Below are 19,345 nucleotides of genomic sequence, written 5' to 3'. Positions count from 1 at the left end.
GAATGCGCGGAAGTTACCATGTCATGGACGTTTGCACGCAAAGAGGCAACATAAGAGGAACGCCACTGATCCATATATACAGTGCAATTGTTTGAAGCTTGCCTCAGACACTCGGACGCACGGAGCTTGGTAACAAACACGGCGTCGTGACTCCACTTTGCATGTCAACCAGTGGCTCACTATAAAACTGAACGCACGTGACACGACAGAGAGGAGAGGCGGCACCCACACTTGAGGCTGCGCACAAGGGCAAGTGTTACTGAGGAAGAAACCGTGTGACCTTCAGCTCTTTACAAACTTCACGCCGCTCAATGGTTCTCAGCGGGATGGTGGACTATCTAGTATCTATCTATCTACATACATACCAGTATATATGTCTATCTATATATCCTTCTATATTTATCCCTGGGGCACGCGGTAGCGTAGTTGGTTGAGGCACTATGCTACAAAAGGAAGGTCGTGTGTTCGATTCCCGATGAGGCCACGGATTTTTCAATTGACCTAAACCTTCCAGCCGCACTATGGCCCTGGGGCCGACTCAGCCTCTAGGAGGAATCGGTATCAGGAATCTTTCTGGGGGTGTAAAGAGCGGCCGGCGTGTAAGGCTAACAATCTTACCGCCATCTGTGAGCCGATTGTCTGGAAAATGTGGGAGCCTCGACGTCCTACAACCATATAGTCCTCCACGGCCTGTTAAAGGGATAGCTTTACTTTTGCCTTCCACTTATATTCCTATATGTTTGAATATCAACAAAGGATGCCACTGCCGCCAAGATACCTCCTCCACATTCAATGACATTGTAGCTTCTGGAAAAATGGCGCGGAACGGTTCAGCATGGCGCCGTTTATACAAGCAAATCTTAGGGACAATTGATACAGTTATTGCGTCCCGATGGCACACTCTAAGGGAAGCATTTGAGCCATCGGGACGGAGATTGAAATGTAGTTCCTTCTGCCTTTACCACTAAGTCTTATCTGCAATCCGCGGTTATCCAGCGTGTAAAGCTTAAGTTCTCAGAATTTATGACGGGCACATATCTTTTCATGGCAACATAAATCTATCTATCATTGTTTAAAAGAAAGTCCCTGTCTGTCTACATATCTACACAGTTATCTACAGTATCTACCAATGTATGTATATCCCATGTACCTACCTATCTACGTACTTAACGATGTATCTGCCTACATACTACACACGTAGGTATCCACAGAAAAACGACATATAGATACGGATAAAAAACAAAGAGAAAAAAGAGCAGAACTGAAAGTGTCCACAGAAAATAAGCAAAAAAAAAAACTCATGACAGGAAAAGACAACAAAACAGGGAGAAACAAAATCAATCTCAGAAGACTGCTTTCTTCTTAGTCACCGCCGTGAAAACCTCAAATCTTACAAAATCAATCTCAGAAGACTGCTTTCTCCATAGTCACCGCCGTGAAAACCTCAAACCTTACAAAATCAATCTCAGAAGACTGCTTTCTTCATAGTCACCGCCGTGAAAACCTCAAACCTTACAAAATCAATCTCAGAAGACTGCTTTCTTCATAGTCACCGCCGTGAAAACCTCAAACCTTACAAAATCAATCTCAGAAGACTGCTTTCTTCATAGTCACCGCCGTGAAAACCTCAAACCTTACAAAATCAATCTCAGAAGACTGCTTTCTTCATAGTCACCGCCGTGAAAACCTCAAACCTTACAAAATCAATCTCAGAAGACTGCTTTCTTCATAGTCACCGCCGTGAAAACCTCAAACCTTACAAAATCAATCTCAGAAGACTGCTTTCTTCATAGTCACCGCCGTGAAAACCTCAAACCTTACAAAATCAATCTCAGAAGACTGCTTTCTCCATAGTCACCGCCGTGAAAACCTCAAACCTTACAAAATCAATCTCAGAAGACTGCTTTCTTCATAGTCACCGCCGCGAAAACCTCAAACCTTACAAAATCAATCTCAGAAGACTGCTTTCTCCATAGTCACCGCCGTGAAAACCTCAAACCTTACAAAATCAATCTCAGAAGACTGCTTTCTTCATAGTCACCGCCGCGAAAACCTCAAACCTTACAAAATCAATCTCAGAAGACTGCTTTCTCCATAGTCACCGCCGTGAAAACCTCAAACCTTACAAAATCAATCTCAGAAGACTGCTTTCTTCATAGTCACCGCCGCGAAAACCTCAAACCTTACAAAATCAATCTCAGAAGACTGCTTTCTCCATAGTCACCGCCGTGAAAACCTCAAACCTTACAAAATCAATCTCAGAAGACTGCTTTCTTCATAGTCACCGACGCGAAAACCTCAAATCTTACAAAATCAATCTCAGAAGACTGCTTTCTCCATAGTCACCGCCCTGAAAACCTCAAACCTTACAAACTCAATTTCAGTTTGCAAAAGTTGTAGCCTACTTTCAGCACATTAAGTACGGTATTTACATGTTCCGCGCAACAGGTAGAAGGGAAGTCGCATGGGTTCATTTCTGCTTCTTCAGAATTTACATTTACAAAACGTTAAATTTCATTACTCATACTTCTTGAAAATATTTACATGCGGTATACAGCAATACCGTCAGTCAGCTGACTTCTCTACTGTAAAAAGACAACATCACAATTAAGGGCTGTTTCTCTCTTGTCGCATTCCCACAAACCAAGTGACAGTTAGGGAGCTTATACTAGACACGAGTACACAGTTTCTGAGTGCCCCAAATTGGCACTAAGAGATTCTTTATCTGAAAGTCGTCATCATGTGTTATCATTCAGGCTTCAGATCTGATTCTCGATCTGAAGTTGCTTATCCTGAATGAAGTCACAGTCCCTCAAGGCAAATGCCAAGATAATGTCTTGATATCGCGTCTATATCCTTCAAAATCCATAGTTTCAAACAGTCTCCCATTTGGCGTAATACTCAATCTATGGAGTTCAGATATTGCTAAATAGACGAGCAGTCGTTCAGAACTCATTCTTAGACCAATTAACGACACTATTTCAGCGTAAGACTCTATAAAGATGGCCAAGTTGCAAAAGGTCAGGAAATGTGAATAAGTAAGCATTTGGAAGAAAATTACACTGAAAGAACTAAGTTTTTCCCCCCTTAGTGGGGTGAGACTAAGTCCCTTGTACTGCGGCCACTTCTGGCCTATTGTACCAGCCCCAGATGACAGATGAGGGTGATTGTGGAGCAATTGGTGGAATGAAGTTTGGCAGTGGAAACCGAAGTACTCGGAGAAAACCTACCCCAGCGCCACTTCGTCCACCTCAAATCTCACATGACCAGACCCGGGCTCGAACCGGGGCCGCCGCGGTGGGAAGCCAGAAACTAACCGCTTGAGCTATGGCGCGACCTAAAAAAGTAAGTTACTAAGCCAGTATTCGCCTGGAAGAACCCTGAGTGCATACGATACTTGATGATATCCTGTAACCTCACCAAGATTCGAATCGCGTACATATTCGGAACACCTTTGGATAATCTGATCTCCAGTCCGGCAAGTTACACAATACAGAGCAGTGAGGTGCACTGGCGTGACAAATCTAAGCGACAGGAAACATGGAATTGCATGAGATTACATGTTTTCCCTTTTACTATAAGTTTAAAGAAGGCAACGTTCTTCTTGTAACAGGCCATGAAGACCATGGAGTTGTGAGACGTCGAGGTTCCCACATTTTTCAGACAATCGCCTCACAGATGGCTGTGAGATCAGCCTTACGGTGTAAGTTTGAGTGTTACACACCGTCATCAGGACCCTTTAAGAATGACAATCAAGACAACGTTTAGCGAAAACCTTGAATTCTAAATTTCATTTGGAATATTCGAAAAAGGCTGCAAGAGAAGCGTCGGAAATTTTTCTTAGGCACTATCCCAATGTTCATTTTCCTGGTGAACTTTTATGGTATGGATCCTGTTGTGTGTTATTTACGAAAAAAATATAATTTGGGACAGTCGCACAACAAATAATAAAAAAGAAAGAAAATAGACACTACTGCGTCAACGTTTGTTTTATGCCTGAAGATGACAAAGGAAAAGGGTCGAAAAATGTAGTGATACCACCAAAGACGAATAAAAACAAATGCTGACACATTAGTGTCTATTTTGTTTCTTTTTGATTATTTATTGTGGGACTGTCCCAAATCATATTTTTTACTGGTGAAATTGAGGCAAAATCAATAAATTGTAGTTTGTCCTGGTACCAGGGTCTGAAAATGGGACCTTGCGAACACCGAAAAAATTACTAGTCGCTTCACTACCATGTTCTGTGGCAGGCTGTTGAACTGGGTTTATGTAGCGAACAGGAAATGAGTCACAGAGACGTCGTGCAAATGTCTGTGAGGCTGCACGAAATGGTGCGAATCTATTTAAGTTTTCTCTCCATGTCCTGCGCGGACACGTAACCCGCGCTGATACCTGGAAGAACCAAATGATTCTGGTCAAAATACACAGACAAGACTCGATGATGTCCGGTTCTACACGTGATGTGATGCTAAGATGAAGATAAGATTTCTGCTAAGATATTTTGCAGTCTGTCTGGCTGTACGTATATCCTGTTTCCAGGGCCCATGAAAGCTTTGAAAAATGCGTTAGAACAACAGTAGAAAATTTGGGCTTGCAGTCTACTTTTGCATCTTTTTATGTTTCCTTTTTTAATCCGTGAGATTAAGTAGACCGTACTGGATCTCCTAGTCTACAGCACGCTCAAGTCATCTTTCGCGAATAAGAAACTTTATTTTGAAGAATGCCGTCTTCTGGGATGTGGCGCCTTGTAGATATTGTGTAAACCGACGTTTCGGAGGAAGGAATCGCCTACATATTTGGGTTATAAAAATCCGCGAGCGTAGAACCAGCTTTAACGTGTGTTTGCAGACACCTGCTCATGCTGGTTCCTCTTTCGCGGATTATTATACCTTGAAAAGGAGGCGATTCGTTCCTCCGAAACGTCGGTTTACACGGCGCCACATCCAAGAAGACGGCAGCAGTAACATCGGCAAGGAGAATATGGATGAATTATGAAGTGCTCATTAAAAATATGCGTCACAGTTGTGTGTCAATACATAGCAGGAATGCAAAGTAGCAGATATGGATTTTTCTTTTATTTTAATATTAGTCCTACATGAGACATTGTGTTATACTGTAGCTTCAGATCTTTCTTACGAGTCGCTCAGAATGCAATGAGCCGGTCTTGAGACCTCTTCAAGATCTCCCTTCTCCCAGCAACCCTCCTTTAGATGTAAGATCTCTACCAAACAGGTCTACAACCTGAAATGGCCGACCTGAAGAGCGTGCGAAGTTCGTGTTCGAGACTCTGGAACAAAAGAATAATTATGTTACCGATTATTTACAAGTATTTCATTAGTTCGCCATTGGACGTAACCCGGTAAGATATAAGCCACACTACTGTTTCCCCTGATGAGGGCATCGTGTAGGGACTGAAGAAAATCGCGATAAATACAAAATAGCTCTTTTCGTCCGATCTTCACCAAAACTTAAATATAAGTTCGTGATCATGTTTTGTTCCGAAAAGACATCCGAAACTGTAACATTTTTAAGTGGCCTCAAATGTCGTTTATTTTGTACGAAAATCTTAGCCAAGTCTTCTCTCTGTCGGGTGGTGAAGTATAGCACGAAATTCGCACTTGAGATAGTACCAATAAAAGTGGCTGTTCTAATTTCTAACATGCAAGAAGTGTGCGGTTTTGTAAAAGGGGACTTATGTGCCTAAGAGCAGAGTTTCGACTGGATAACGTCATGAGATGACACCGATTCTCAGGTGCATATGGGGGATAGTACCGAAATTAATCTTATGAAAATAGTTTGCAATAACAGAGATTAAACTGAGCTGATTCCGAATGGGTCACAACTGCAGCTTTCTTTCGATTATGGTCATAAATATTTGACTCATAAGACTGAAGGGTTTCTTAGCGTTACGAGTATACCGTCAGCTACACAAGGAATAGCCGTCGGTACAGACTGTTCGATAGTTAGGTATCCCAGAACCGCATTTTTTTTTTCAATTCGCTTAGTGGGGGTTGGAGTCCAACTGGGTCCACTCGGCACGGTGGCCACTGATTGGCCTATTGTAGCCTGTCCCGTGTGATTATGATAATGGAGAATTTGGAGGAATGAAGATTGGCAGGGGAAACCGAAGTACTCGGAGATAACCCGCCCCAGCGCCACTTTGTCCACCACAAATCCCACTTGACCAGACCCGGGATCGAACCCGGGCCGCCGCGGTGGGAAGCAGGCGACTAACCGCTAGAATGACATTAAGAACGCAGGAGATCAAATATTGCAAGAATCGACTTTAGTTTATTTTAGTTTGGTCTGACTTGAATGAGGAAAAGGAATGTTATCTGTTACACTCTGCTGGATTTTATACTTCTTCCGTGGTTAGTTAACTCATCCCATATGACTTTTAAAAGCATTGACTCATGTGCGCTAGATTTATTTCGTGTTTAAGACATGCGGAAGAAACAGCTTTAACACAGAACTTCCTCTGGCTTTTCGGCAATATACCACATATTTTGTAAGTTTAAATATGCAAACAGACGTCTTCCTTGCATAATAATCAACATGAAAAAAGTTATTTGCATAATAACTGATAGCGGCCTCCGTAGTCTAGAGGTAACGTTCCCACCTCATGACTCGTAGTACGCGGGTTCAAAAACCCGGCGGAGGTCGTCGAATTTTTAAGGGCGGAAAATTTCAGGGAACAAGTCTCCGGGAGGGACTTTAAGCCGTGGGTCCCGTGTCGTAGCTTTACGGCACGTAAAAGAACCTCATATCCCCAAAGGGGGTCACTGAGCCAAATTAACGGACGTTTCCCGCCCAACAGCAGTCTCTAATACCTCTGGTAGATGGGGGAGGCATGATAGATACCTCTCAGCTAGTAGAGCCGGTCTCGCTGGCTGGGCGGGACTGATGGTAAGCACCACTACCGGTAGGATATAGAGACTGGTAGAAATCATAGAGGGAAACACAATGGACCAATACAGGTCTCAGTGCATGGGGAAACCCACCCTCTCCAATAACTAACTAGTTATTTAGAGAAGGTGGGTTTCCCCATGCACCGCGATCAGTTTGATCTATTGTGCTTCCCTCTATGATATTCTACCAGTCTCTATACCCTACCGATAAATGGTGCGTACCATCAGTCCCGCCGAGCAAGCGAGTTCGGCCACTTGCTTAGCGGTATCTATAATGCTTCCCCCATCTATCAGAGGCCTTAGAGACTATTGTTGGGCGGGAAACGTCCTGGAATTTGGCTCAGTGATCCCCTTTGGGGATATGAGGTTCTTTTACGTGCCGTAAAGTTACGACACGGGACACACAGCTTAAAGTCCCTCCCGGAGGATTTGTTCCCTGAATTTTTCCGCCCTTAAAATTTCGACGACCTCCGCCGGGTATTTGAACCCGCGTACCACGAGTCATGAGGTGGGAATGTTACCTCTAGACTAAGGAGGCCGCTAATAACTAACTAACTAACATAATAACTGATAAAACTATTCCAAAAAGTAACATGAATCTAATTTATAAAAAGAACTTATGCAACCTGTATGTATACCTTGGACCATGGAATTCAGAACTCTCCCGCTTCGAGCGCTTCGGCTCTTCGTTGGTGCTGCTTTCTGTTGTCGAAGTAGTGGAAGTACTTGTAGATGTGCTCTTTAGCGTCAGAGCTTTGTTTCTACTCTGTCGACTTGATCCTCCTTTTCCCTTAACTGTTAACGTCGACTCCACCACAATTTCGTCGAATGCTTCACCGAATGCAGCTGTAAATACGCAAAAGACATGTGTGTAACCATAAGACTGTATGCAGTACACTGGTTGTCACATTTAATTTTTAATTATAGCAGAACTCGCATTCAAACGTAACACCGTTCTGAAGACGTGGTAGACTAGACAGGTGTGAAATGCCTCTCAGCCTAAAGAGGAGTGTAGATTGTGAGCCTTTAACAACAAAGTCGTCAAGAGAACGTTTGAACCTGAGTGACAGGAAGTTACAGGCCAGACACGGTTCTACAATAAACATTCCTGTAATATGTAGGGGAAATTCGGCTGATTCCACAGTGCCTGGAACAGTACTTTGTTGAGCGATTGGACTAAACGTAAAATTGTAAAAGAAAGTCATGATACGTCATGAAGGCGTATGGGGGAGTGGATTTATAGATCCAAATTTTCTTGACCTTGGCACTAGTTGGAGATGAGTGGTCAGCTTCACGCCCCGGCCGCTTTACCCCCGGGAAAGAGCCCCCGATGCCTATTGTATAGGACGCTGGGTGGACCCCAGAGCCGGTCTGGAAGACATGGAGAAGTGAAAATTCTTGACCCTACCGGGACTCGAACTCCGACCTCTCGGTCTTCCAGCCCGTAGCCAGTCGAAGGTAAAGTTGTCCCTGTGCTTATCTAAATAAGCACAACGCCGTGAAGACGTATTCTTGACCTCGGCAGTAGCTGGAGGTGAGCAGTCAGCTTCACGCATCAGCGTTTATAAAAATTGGAAAGAAAAGTAATTTGACGTACTTGTTTTAGAGGGCAGTTACTCTAGAATATACACACACACGCATATACAGGCACGTTGCTTTAGCACACCAAACGGGAATTCGCTGAAGTATCAAATAGTGAGAAGCGATGCTGCTGCTTCCATAAGATGGTATGCGAAATGTGGTTGTATATTTGATTTAATTTGCGTGCAAGGCTGAATTGATCGCGGTATTTTTCTTTACGAGCATACACCAATTTTAGAGTCCAAAGCACATGAAGGAAACACTAGGGGGCTTCTTAGCGTTATACACTGGACGCTGCTTTTGCAAGGCAAGTGCTGCCGCCAAGCGCGGATATATCGAATATTAAATGCGTTGCACTGTACCGTTTGTTAGCCTTGAAGATATATTTTGCATGTTATGAAGATTGCCATTAAGCTAGGGGCAAAAAAGACTTCTAAAAATGAAGTGAAAGCTGCAGTTGGGTGAATTCTAGAGGACGGGTGGATAATGTACAGGTCTCGAAGGAATGCATGATTACAGCCCTCCCCCCAAACACACACACACTTAAGTAAAGGCTGTTATTTCACTTCCAGGAAAGGTAGTGCAAGGTTTTGAAAAAGAGAATGTCATTAATTGGATTGCGGAATATGAAACTAAAATTATTAGCCAGGTGACTGAGATGAGTCCGTTGGTTTCAGATCGAGTACAACCGATGTGAGATTTCTCTCTTCTGCCGTTCTGCTCTGAAGACAGAGACTACAATGTAAGACGAAACATTTTCAACAGACGTCGTTTCTAAAGCCCGAAAAATGAAGTTACACATTAAACAGTATATTTTCAGATTGTGGTTTTCTGTGTTTTGACACCGCTTGACCTTACAGATGGATGTCGATGTGTCAGAGTAATATGCTGCCTCCATCTTCAGGGATGAAGTGTGTGCGTCAGAAATCGGTTGTGTTACATATACAGGTTGCAAAACCGATTTCTCGCCATACACACTTCAACCCTGAAGATGGAAGGAACATATTCCTCCCAACCTTATATATCTCTCTAAAGAACTACATCGATTCACAACCCAGAAGACCACAATCGTAACAGTCACCATCTTGAGAGTCCCAAAATTTGTAATTGTGTTTGTTGTATCTATACATACATATCCCGAACAATGTCCTAATTTTCGAGGCAATCAACTTGCTGCTGAGAATGTCCTGCGGAGAAATATTCAATTCCGCATATCATTAAGTAAGCACTCAAAGTGACCTCGAAATCGGTCGAAACTGCTGCTGCCATTTCAGAAACACACACACACACAAGAAGTTCAAGACCATTGCAACTTAGATACTGTCTGAACCAGTATCACTCTCAACTCTGTTTTATGCTTTCTTTACATAAATTGCACAAATTGCTCCACAGGTCTTCGCGTTTCTTCTTCGAGATTATTCTATGGATTTCTATAAAATGTTCGATTTGTGGTTTACTCTTAAAATCTGTAGGATAGATTTTATCGTGGCGCGCGTTTCCCCAATATAATCCGTAAAGATGAAATAAAAGTTTGCCTGTGCTTAATTCAGTAAGCACTACTAAATGAAGACGTGTAGAGAAGTGGAGGTGTAGCTTCATCATTCTTGACCTCGGCACTAGATGGAGGATCCAATGGGTACAGAATTTTGTTGCCGGGACATACAGGTATGGCTAACCACCACTCTAACCCACAACACAAAGTTCAAATCTAACTTGAGAATCTTTTCAGCAATGGCTCATTGTACACAGAGTTAACGCTAAAAAATAGAGTAACTCGGGAAGTTCTGCAGCTTTTGTTTGAAACATTTTTGGCGAGTTTAACATTTAACTAAGTAAAAAGGAACAATAATTGTGTATATCTTTAGATTTTCAACAGATGTGTCTCTGCAATACGTTTACATGAAAGTCAACGAGGTACGCAATTCATCAATTCTTCACACTTTCTTCCTTTGTTGCAGGAACTGCCACGTTACGTAACGCTGCACAAGATATACAATGGCGACTGTGATGTAGGGAGAATGCTCTCATGAGATACTATCCCAGCCATTCCCCGAAATGAGAGAACAGGAAGGAAGGAAAGAAGTTGCTGGCCGTTATTCTTAAACATTGTTTCTTTTTTGCACTCGAGATCTCGTCCACGGCTGAAAAAATTACGCAGAATTGGAAGTAGTTATTATGATAAGCATTACAATATGGAACATTATGAAAAACCATTCGAATGGACTTGATAATTCTTATACGAATATAATTTCCTATCGATCGGTCGGGTAAATTACTGATGGACCTCGCCAGCATAGTCATTCTTGGTCCCGAGTCCCGCGGCACTCATGGCCATATGTTACTCTCTCATGGCTCTTGGAGTCCTGTAACTCATCTCTCTGTCTCCTATGTTTCAAGGGGGACCGAAGAGAGAAGACCCAGTGATATGAAATATATGGTGATATTAGTATGAATGATAACAGAGGCTGCTATGGTGATTCATAAGTATTGTTCATACTTTATGGATGCGATTCGAATCAGCATTCCCAATTGTGTTATTACGAGTATGTGAGCGAAGTTTAATGTCTTCTGGCCTTATTACTTACTTACATATCGTGATCATAATCATTTCCTTGTGGACGAGACTCTGTCACTAAATGCTCTTTAATCCAGAAAGCAGTTCATAGATGTCACATGCATGAAATTTACTACACTTCACTTTGATTAATTTCAGTTTTATTTTAAAGTTGACTGCTATAATTATCTCTCGCGAATCCACGTTTTTTTTTACCATTTCAGTCATTATGTATTTCCATTCTTTTTCTTTTTTCTTCTTATTCTTGCCGAAATACGGATTAATTAATTGTTGTGACGTGTGTTGCCGATTAAAGTTTCTCGTGCAAGGGGTGGTGATCATATTTATAACGTTTCATAAAGATCTGATAACAGGTGATTCAATGCAGAACCAATGCCACAGATGCGGAGCTGTTTACAGAATTATTTGCTTTCTTACNGGAAGGAAGGAAAGAAGTTGCTGGCCGTTATTCTTAAACATTGTTTCTTTTTTGCACTCGAGATCTCGTCCACGGCTGAAAAAATTACGCAGAATTGGAAGTAGTTATTATGATAAGCATTACAATATGGAACATTATGAAAAACCATTCGAATGGACTTGATAATTCTTATACGAATATAATTTCCTATCGATCGGTCGGGTAAATTACTGATGGACCTCGCCAGCATAGTCATTCTTGGTCCCGAGTCCCGCGGCACTCATGGCCATATGTTACTCTCTCATGGCTCTTGGAGTCCTGTAACTCATCTCTCTGTCTCCTATGTTTCAAGGGGGACCGAAGAGAGAAGACCCAGTGATATGAAATATATGGTGATATTAGTATGAATGATAACAGAGGCTGCTATGGTGATTCATAAGTATTGTTCATACTTTATGGATGCGATTCGAATCAGCATTCCCAATTGTGTTATTACGAGTATGTGAGCGAAGTTTAATGTCTTCTGGCCTTATTACTTACTTACATATCGTGATCATAATCATTTCCTTGTGGACGAGACTCTGTCACTAAATGCTCTTTAATCCAGAAAGCAGTTCATAGATGTCACATGCATGAAATTTACTACACTTCACTTTGATTAATTTCAGTTTTATTTTAAAGTTGACTGCTATAATTATCTCTCGCGAATCCACGTTTTTTTTTACCATTTCAGTCATTATGTATTTCCATTCTTTTTCTTTTTTCTTCTTATTCTTGCCGAAATACGGATTAATTAATTGTTGTGACGTGTGTTGCCGATTAAAGTTTCTCGTGCAAGGGGTGGTGATCATATTTATAACGTTTCATAAAGATCTGATACCAGGTGATTCAATGCAGAACCAATGCCATAGATGCGGAGCTGTTTATAGAATGTATTTGCTTTCTTATAAAGGATCCAAATACAAGACGATCACACAACAATTGACAGTGAATGATCTTTTAAGTGTTATTGCTTCTTTAAAATTTCAGCTAGTATTTACTGTGAAACTGAGCCCTAGATCAACCTTGTCCAGGGCAAAGAGGGGGGGAGGGGTACTCCTGCTAGTGCTAGTCTGTGTGTAACGCAAGGTGCTCTGACGGGACATGAAGTGGTATTACGTGGGAAGCAAGGTGAACGCCAGCTCGACCTCCACTTCGAAAGGGAAATGACTTGCTAATGGGGTCTTCAGCTTCCGCTGTGCGTAGCCTCCGCAGTTCGTTCTTTGTTAGCGCCCTGCTCTGTGAATTAGTTTCCAGGTCCCTGACTGAACCCCACGCGCGTTGTTCAGGGAGAGCTGTGTACAGCCCACAGAGAGTGAGCGCTTCGGAACAGAGATTACATGTCAGCGCGAAGTAAGATATTGCAGCTGCACAACAACAATAACATAGGTTTTATTTAGTGGTAAACGGTTCAAACCTCGGCCAAACTACCGGCTAAACTGATTTATCATTATCGTGGTTTCCTCAGTATGTAAAGATCAGGGGTAATGTCTGTAAACTGACCACGACGGCTGCCTACCAGAGCATTTGTCATTCGTGATTTGTTGTTTCGCATATTCAATATAAAAGATTCATAGTGTTAATGAAACTAGAATATATGGCAAAGTTTCCCAACGTCAAACCACTGAAGGAGCCATGTTGTACCTTAAGTGGCTATCCACGAACTGCAATACATATATTTTTCTAATATACCGACACAAATATGTACCCTGCAGTGATAAGATTCATGAAGCACAGGCTCACGAATCAATATTCAATACATAAGTTAAAAAAAANGCAAGGGGTGGTGATCATATTTATAACGTTTCATAAAGATCTGATACCAGGTGATTCAATGCAGAACCAATGCCATAGATGCGGAGCTGTTTATAGAATGTATTTGCTTTCTTATAAAGGATCCAAATACAAGACGATCACACAACAATTGACAGTGAATGATCTTTTAAGTGTTATTGCTTCTTTAAAATTTCAGCTAGTATTTACTGTGAAACTGAGCCCTAGATCAACCTTGTCCAGGGCAAAGAGGGGGGGAGGGGTACTCCTGCTAGTGCTAGTCTGTGTGTAACGCAAGGTGCTCTGACGGGACATGAAGTGGTATTACGTGGGAAGCAAGGTGAACGCCAGCTCGACCTCCACTTCGAAAGGGAAATGACTTGCTAATGGGGTCTTCAGCTTCCGCTGTGCGTAGCCTCCGCAGTTCGTTCTTTGTTAGCGCCCTGCTCTGTGAATTAGTTTCCAGGTCCCTGACTGAACCCCACGCGCGTTGTTCAGGGAGAGCTGTGTACAGCCCACAGAGAGTGAGCGCTTCGGAACAGAGATTACATGTCAGCGCGAAGTAAGATATTGCAGCTGCACAACAACAATAACATAGGTTTTATTTAGTGGTAAACGGTCCAAACCTCGGCCAAGCTACCGGCTAAACTGATTTATCATTATCGTGGTTCCCTCAGTATGTAAAGATCAGGGGTAATGTCTGTAAATTGACCACGACGGCTGCCTACCAGAGCATTTGTCATTCGTGATTTGTTGTTTCGCATATTCAGTATAAAAGATTCATAGTGTTAATGAAACTAGAATATATGGCAAAGCTTCCCAACGTCAAACCACTGAAGGAGCCATGTTGTACCTTAAGTGGCTATCCACAAACCGCAATACATATATACCGACACAAATATGTACCCTGCAGTGAAAAGATTCATGAAGCACAGGCTCACGAATCAACATTGGACACATAAGTTTAAAAAAGAAATATTTATCGAAAGTTAATATATTGTATTTTAATTTTAAGTGCAAAAATTAGAAAAATTCAACAAATTTATCACTCTAAATTCCTTCCATGTGAGCACAGTGGATGAGATTTCTTCTCGTACGGGACAAAAACTAACTAACTAACTAACTAACTCCATGAAGCTGAATCCCGCATGAGANGAAGCAAGGTGAACGCCAGCTCGACCTCCACTTCGAAAGGGAAATGACTTGCTAATGGGGTCTTCAGCTTCCGCTGTGCGTAGCCTCCGCAGTTCGTTCTTTGTTAGCGCCCTGCTCTGTGAATTAGTTTCCAGGTCCCTGACTGAACCCCACGCGCGTTGTTCAGGGAGAGCTGTGTACAGCCCACAGAGAGTGAGCGCTTCGGAACAGAGATTACATGTCAGCGCGAAGTAAGATATTGCAGCTGCACAACAACAATAACATAGGTTTTATTTAGTGGTAAACGGTCCAAACCTCGGCCAAGCTACCGGCTAAACTGATTTATCATTATCGTGGTTCCCTCAGTATGTAAAGATCAGGGGTAATGTCTGTAAATTGACCACGACGGCTGCCTACCAGAGCATTTGTCATTCGTGATTTGTTGTTTCGCATATTCAATATAAAAGATTCATAGTGTTAATGAAACTAGAATATATGGCAAAGTTTCCCAACGTCAAACCACTGAAGGAGCCATGTTGTACCTTAAGTGGCTATCCACAAACCGCAATACATATATACCGACACAAATATGTACCCTGCAGTGAAAAGATTCATGAAGCACAGGCTCACGAATCAACATTGGACACATAAGTTTAAAAAAGAAATATTTATCGAAAGTTAATATATTGTATTTTAATTTTAAGTGCAAAAATTAGAAAAATTCAACAAATTTATCACTCTAAATTCCTTCCATGTGAGCACAGTGGATGAGATTTCTTCTCGTACGGGACAAAAACTAACTAACTAACTCCATGAAGCTGAATCCCGCCTGAGATCTATCAGTCGCCCAGTTACTAAAGAATTTCCCAGTATTTTATGGAACCCAAAATTTCATGCCATGTTCACATTGGTCATTGGTCCTTATCCTGAGCTACATTATTCTAGTACAGATCATTCCATCCTATCTAAGATACATTTTAATATTATCCACCTACCTACGTCTAGGTCTACCTAGTGGTCTCTTTCTTTCTCGCCTTCCCACCAAAATCTCTTCTCCCTCAAGCGTGTTACATGCTCGACCCAACTCATTCTCCTTGACTTGATCATTCTATTAATTCTAATTGTATTATGAAGCTCCTAATTGCGCAGTTTTCTTCAGCTTCCCACTGTTTCATCCCCCTTCGGTCCAAATATTCTCATCAGCACTTTCTTCTCAAAGAAATACGCGACATAATCTGTGTACACTTATCCCGGCAGCAGAAAGTGGAAAAGAGGTTCCCATATTGGTAAAAATGAGACCAAAATTTTGTTAATTTCACGGATGAGAAAGTGCTCTCACATAAGCAGGTGACCCCAAGAGGAGAAAAGAGTTATTTTGGAGAACGAAAAGTCACCTTCGCCGGCTGCAAAACACAAATAGGAGGCCTCATGCGGTCCGCTTGCCGCTAGTTAGATATCTCTGATTTATAATATCAGTAATAGGTTTAGTTGTACATGCNTGGTGGAATGAAGATTGGCAGGGGAAACCGAAGTACTCGGAGAAAACCGCCCCAGCGCCACTTTGTCCACCACAAATCCCACTAGACCAGACCCGGGATCGAACCCGGGTCGCCACGGTGGGAAGCCAGCGACTAACCGCTTGAGCTTCGTATTAAAGTAAGTTCCAGATATCGTTTCATTAAGATGCACAGAAGGACATAAACGGCAAATATTTAGATAGAGAAAAATTTCGGTCTTTATTAAAACTGACCAGACAACACAAGCATCAAAGTGGAGCAACAAAATTTAGTTTCATGTGTACCGCGCGCAGTTCCATACGTCTGGTCTGTGTGGCTTGAGGACAGACATGACGAAACCAAGTTCTGGAAACCAGAGAGGAGAGTCACCGATTCTCCGGAAATGAGTCAGAAACCGCGTCACTAAGTCACTTCTGTACTTGACTACAAGAACACTCAGATGTACGAACTGAAGCTACGAAACGAAGTGGTAAAATAAAGTTGTCCCTGTTTTAATTAATTAAGCACCACGCAATAAAGACGTATGGCGGAATGAAGATATAGCTCCACCATTCTTTAACTTGACACTGTGAGTGTTCAGCTTCACGTCCCTGCCGCTTAACCCCCCGGAAGAAAGCTCACAGTACCCATGGGATAGGAGGCTTCGCCAAGCAGACATCAAAATATGTTTTACTCACTACTGACTGCCTATTACTGTGATCACGAGGTCTAAAGGCGCGTCCACAACACTCGGGCTCGTTCTCGTGCTCGTGCTCGCCAGGCTTGTGCTTGTCTGGCTTTTACTTGTGCTCGTAAATCTTCGTCCACACTACTTCAGTTGCTCGCCAGGCTTCGGCGCGTGAGGATCCGTATATTTACTCGTAGTGTGTATAGGCTGTAGTCGTATTTTAATTTATTGGCTATAGTTTTCAAATTATAAATTTAAATTTTTCTTGTCTCGTTACTTGTCATATCGTCCACATTACTCACGAGCATAGCGAGTCACACGTGCACGAGTAATGTGGACGCGCCTTAAGATTCAGACCGTTCAAAATATTTGACCTGCACGTAATCGCTCTCGGAATATGGAAGCATGTCTTAGTTTGTCTGCGAGTTGGCTCCTGTTTAGGTAGACGCCTTGCGATAGACCAGTCTTACGTCCTGGGAGTACTACCACTTGTCTAAATGTCTAAACGATTGATTGAGAAGGAATTCTGAATAGTAACAGCCTATAGGGGCCGGTCACGGTAGCCGAGCGGTCTAAGGCATGCACTGTCTTCGCTCGCTCGGAAGCCAAGATCGTGGGTTGGAATCCTACTCAGGGCATGGATGTTTGTGTGCGTTTTTCTGTGTTTGTCTACAGGTAGAGGCCTTGCGACGAGCTGATCACTCGCCCAAGGAGTCCTACCGCATGTGTAAGATCTAGTAAACCGAAGTGAAACGGAGAATTTCATGGAGGTAGGCCTAGGCCCAAATGAGGGCTGTAGCGCCAAGGAAAAAAAAACAGTCTACAGGGGGGTATTTACTTATGCTGTACTTGTTAGTTACTTATCGATTCTTTCAGTAGCTAGACCACATAACGTCGAATGGATGGGTGTACTTGTATGATGATGTGGAAGCAACAGAACGCGGCCCGAACGTGGTCCCTTCCCGGTAAATGCTTCCAGAAACCGAGGAAGATGATGAAAACCTCGGTTAGAATAGTCGATGTTCCTGCAAGATTCGAACAGAGCACCTCCTGAATAGGAGTGAAGACCGTTACAGATATGCCAGCCGGTTCGATCCATTAAGCTCATTCCGTGAGAGCTGAAGAAAGAAAAATCAATCTCCGTGACAAGAAATTTTCCTTGACCTATCCATACATTCAGCTTTTATTGAACTCAAAATTCCATCACCATGTTCACATAAGATATTCTTAAGGCCCTATCCAGAGCCACTTGAATCCAGTTCACATCTTCAAGTCCGACACATTGTGTTACTAGTTTCTTCTCTGATCACAGGTTATTAGCCTCTTGCCCAGTGCCCAGTATTCAAAGCCACAAATTCTTAGCTGTTCACAATTAATAATCAACATGTTCCCAGGTGCCCCCCCCGCATCCACAGGCTTCCTTCTCTGTCCGCATCTCGATATCGCGACATCGAGTTAAATTGTGTTCAAATTTGTGTTAAACTTAACCAGCTTCCACATGCTTAATCAACAGCGTGAATCGCTAAGGCCAACGCGAGCAAAGCTCAGCTCCATGCAGAGTCACGAAGTTCTCTCCTGGCCACGGATTCCAGATCGGTTCTGCGGCCGACTTGGCCTTCTGTATACTGGACAAAGCAGTCGGAGCGTGCAGATGACCACTCGCCTTCCGTTTAGAGTCGAGGTCTGCCAAGAGTACAGTTCCATTTTCTACCCCTGTACGCCATCATGACTTGGAGCCCAAGCACTGCGGCAACTTTATTTGCAGTGAGGATAGTGCATAGCATAGGTCCTAACGTGATAACGTATATCTTTATGGTTTAATGCAAGTAAATTATGTTCAATATGACAAAATTCGAAGTGCGCTCTAATATAAGTGTATTCCAGTGGTGTACATAATTGTCCCAATGTGTTCTTTCTTTAAATTTTGCATGCCTATATCCATTTATTTAAGATAGAAATCCATTGAAGCAAAGGTATGTTAATAAACATTATCGACAGGTTATGGTATTGATCCATTTATTTATAATTAATGAAAAATATATTACACAAAAATATTCCATAAGAATGTTTTAGATCAAGGACCCCTGTAATTTAGGTTATATACAAATATTTTTCCCCATAAAGCAGTCTTCATAAAATTAATTCATTTTAGATGTTAATGTAACATTGGACAGATGTGGAACAAAATTAATTCGCCATAAACTATAGTAAAGGGTAAAAATTTCCTTGTAACAGGTTATGGAGGCCCATAGGGTTGTGAGACGTAGAGGCTCCCACATTTTCTAAACAATAGGCTTCGAGATGGCGGTGATGTCAGCCTAACACGCCGGCCGCCCTTTGCCCCCAGAAAGATTCCTGGTAATCGTATCCCATAAATACATAAATAAATCAAATTCTATGGAGTAGTAGACTGTCCAGTTTATTCACCCCGTCTCAAGATCTTAAACAAACCAAACAGAAGCGCATCAACACTTACATTTCGGTACTTCTGCCGCCTGCAAGACCGTGATGACGACCAGCAGTGCAGCCACGAGGCAGATGACGACATTTCCTTGACACACCATGGTCTGCCTCTTCTCTACGTGGAAGGTGTACTACAGGAGAGCAGTTTTAGTGCAGCGATCTGACGGGCACTGGAGCCGTGTTGGTTCCGATATTGAGAGCGGCCAGTGATGAGGAGAAACGCCGAGTACACCGCTCCTCTGCCCGGACTGCCTGGACCGCCTGGACTGCTCGCGAAGCAAAGCGAAA

The 19,345-nt window shown here is 42.5% G+C and overlaps 1 protein-coding gene and 1 long non-coding RNA gene across 2 annotated transcripts in view; one reads left to right on the top strand and one right to left on the bottom strand.

The window, feature by feature from the left end:
* Nucleotides 1–11,384, top strand: part of LOC117282143 — a 21,778-nt gene extending 10,394 nt beyond the window's left edge. Inside the window, exon 2 of the long non-coding RNA XR_004512776.1 lies at nt 10,451–11,384. This is a non-coding gene — a long non-coding RNA (uncharacterized LOC117282143). The remainder of the gene's footprint in view (nt 1–10,450) is intronic.
* LOC111862226 lies at nt 5,057–19,345 on the bottom strand. Its single transcript, XM_023847439.2, has 3 exons — nt 19,071–19,345; nt 7,550–7,757; nt 5,057–5,290 (listed from the first exon to the last, which is right to left on the bottom strand). Exons 1-3 carry the CDS (start codon nt 19,156–19,158, stop codon nt 5,179–5,181), a joined length of 408 nt encoding a protein of 135 aa, XP_023703207.1. The 5' UTR covers nt 19,159–19,345; the 3' UTR covers nt 5,057–5,178.

This window comes from Cryptotermes secundus, unplaced genomic scaffold (assembly GCF_002891405.2).
Source record: "Cryptotermes secundus unplaced genomic scaffold, Csec_1.0 scaffold1561, whole genome shotgun sequence".
NCBI lineage: Eukaryota > Metazoa > Arthropoda > Insecta > Blattodea > Kalotermitidae > Cryptotermes > Cryptotermes secundus.
Note: the sequence above shows the minus strand (reverse complement) of the source record. Positions and strands in the feature narration are given on the sequence as shown.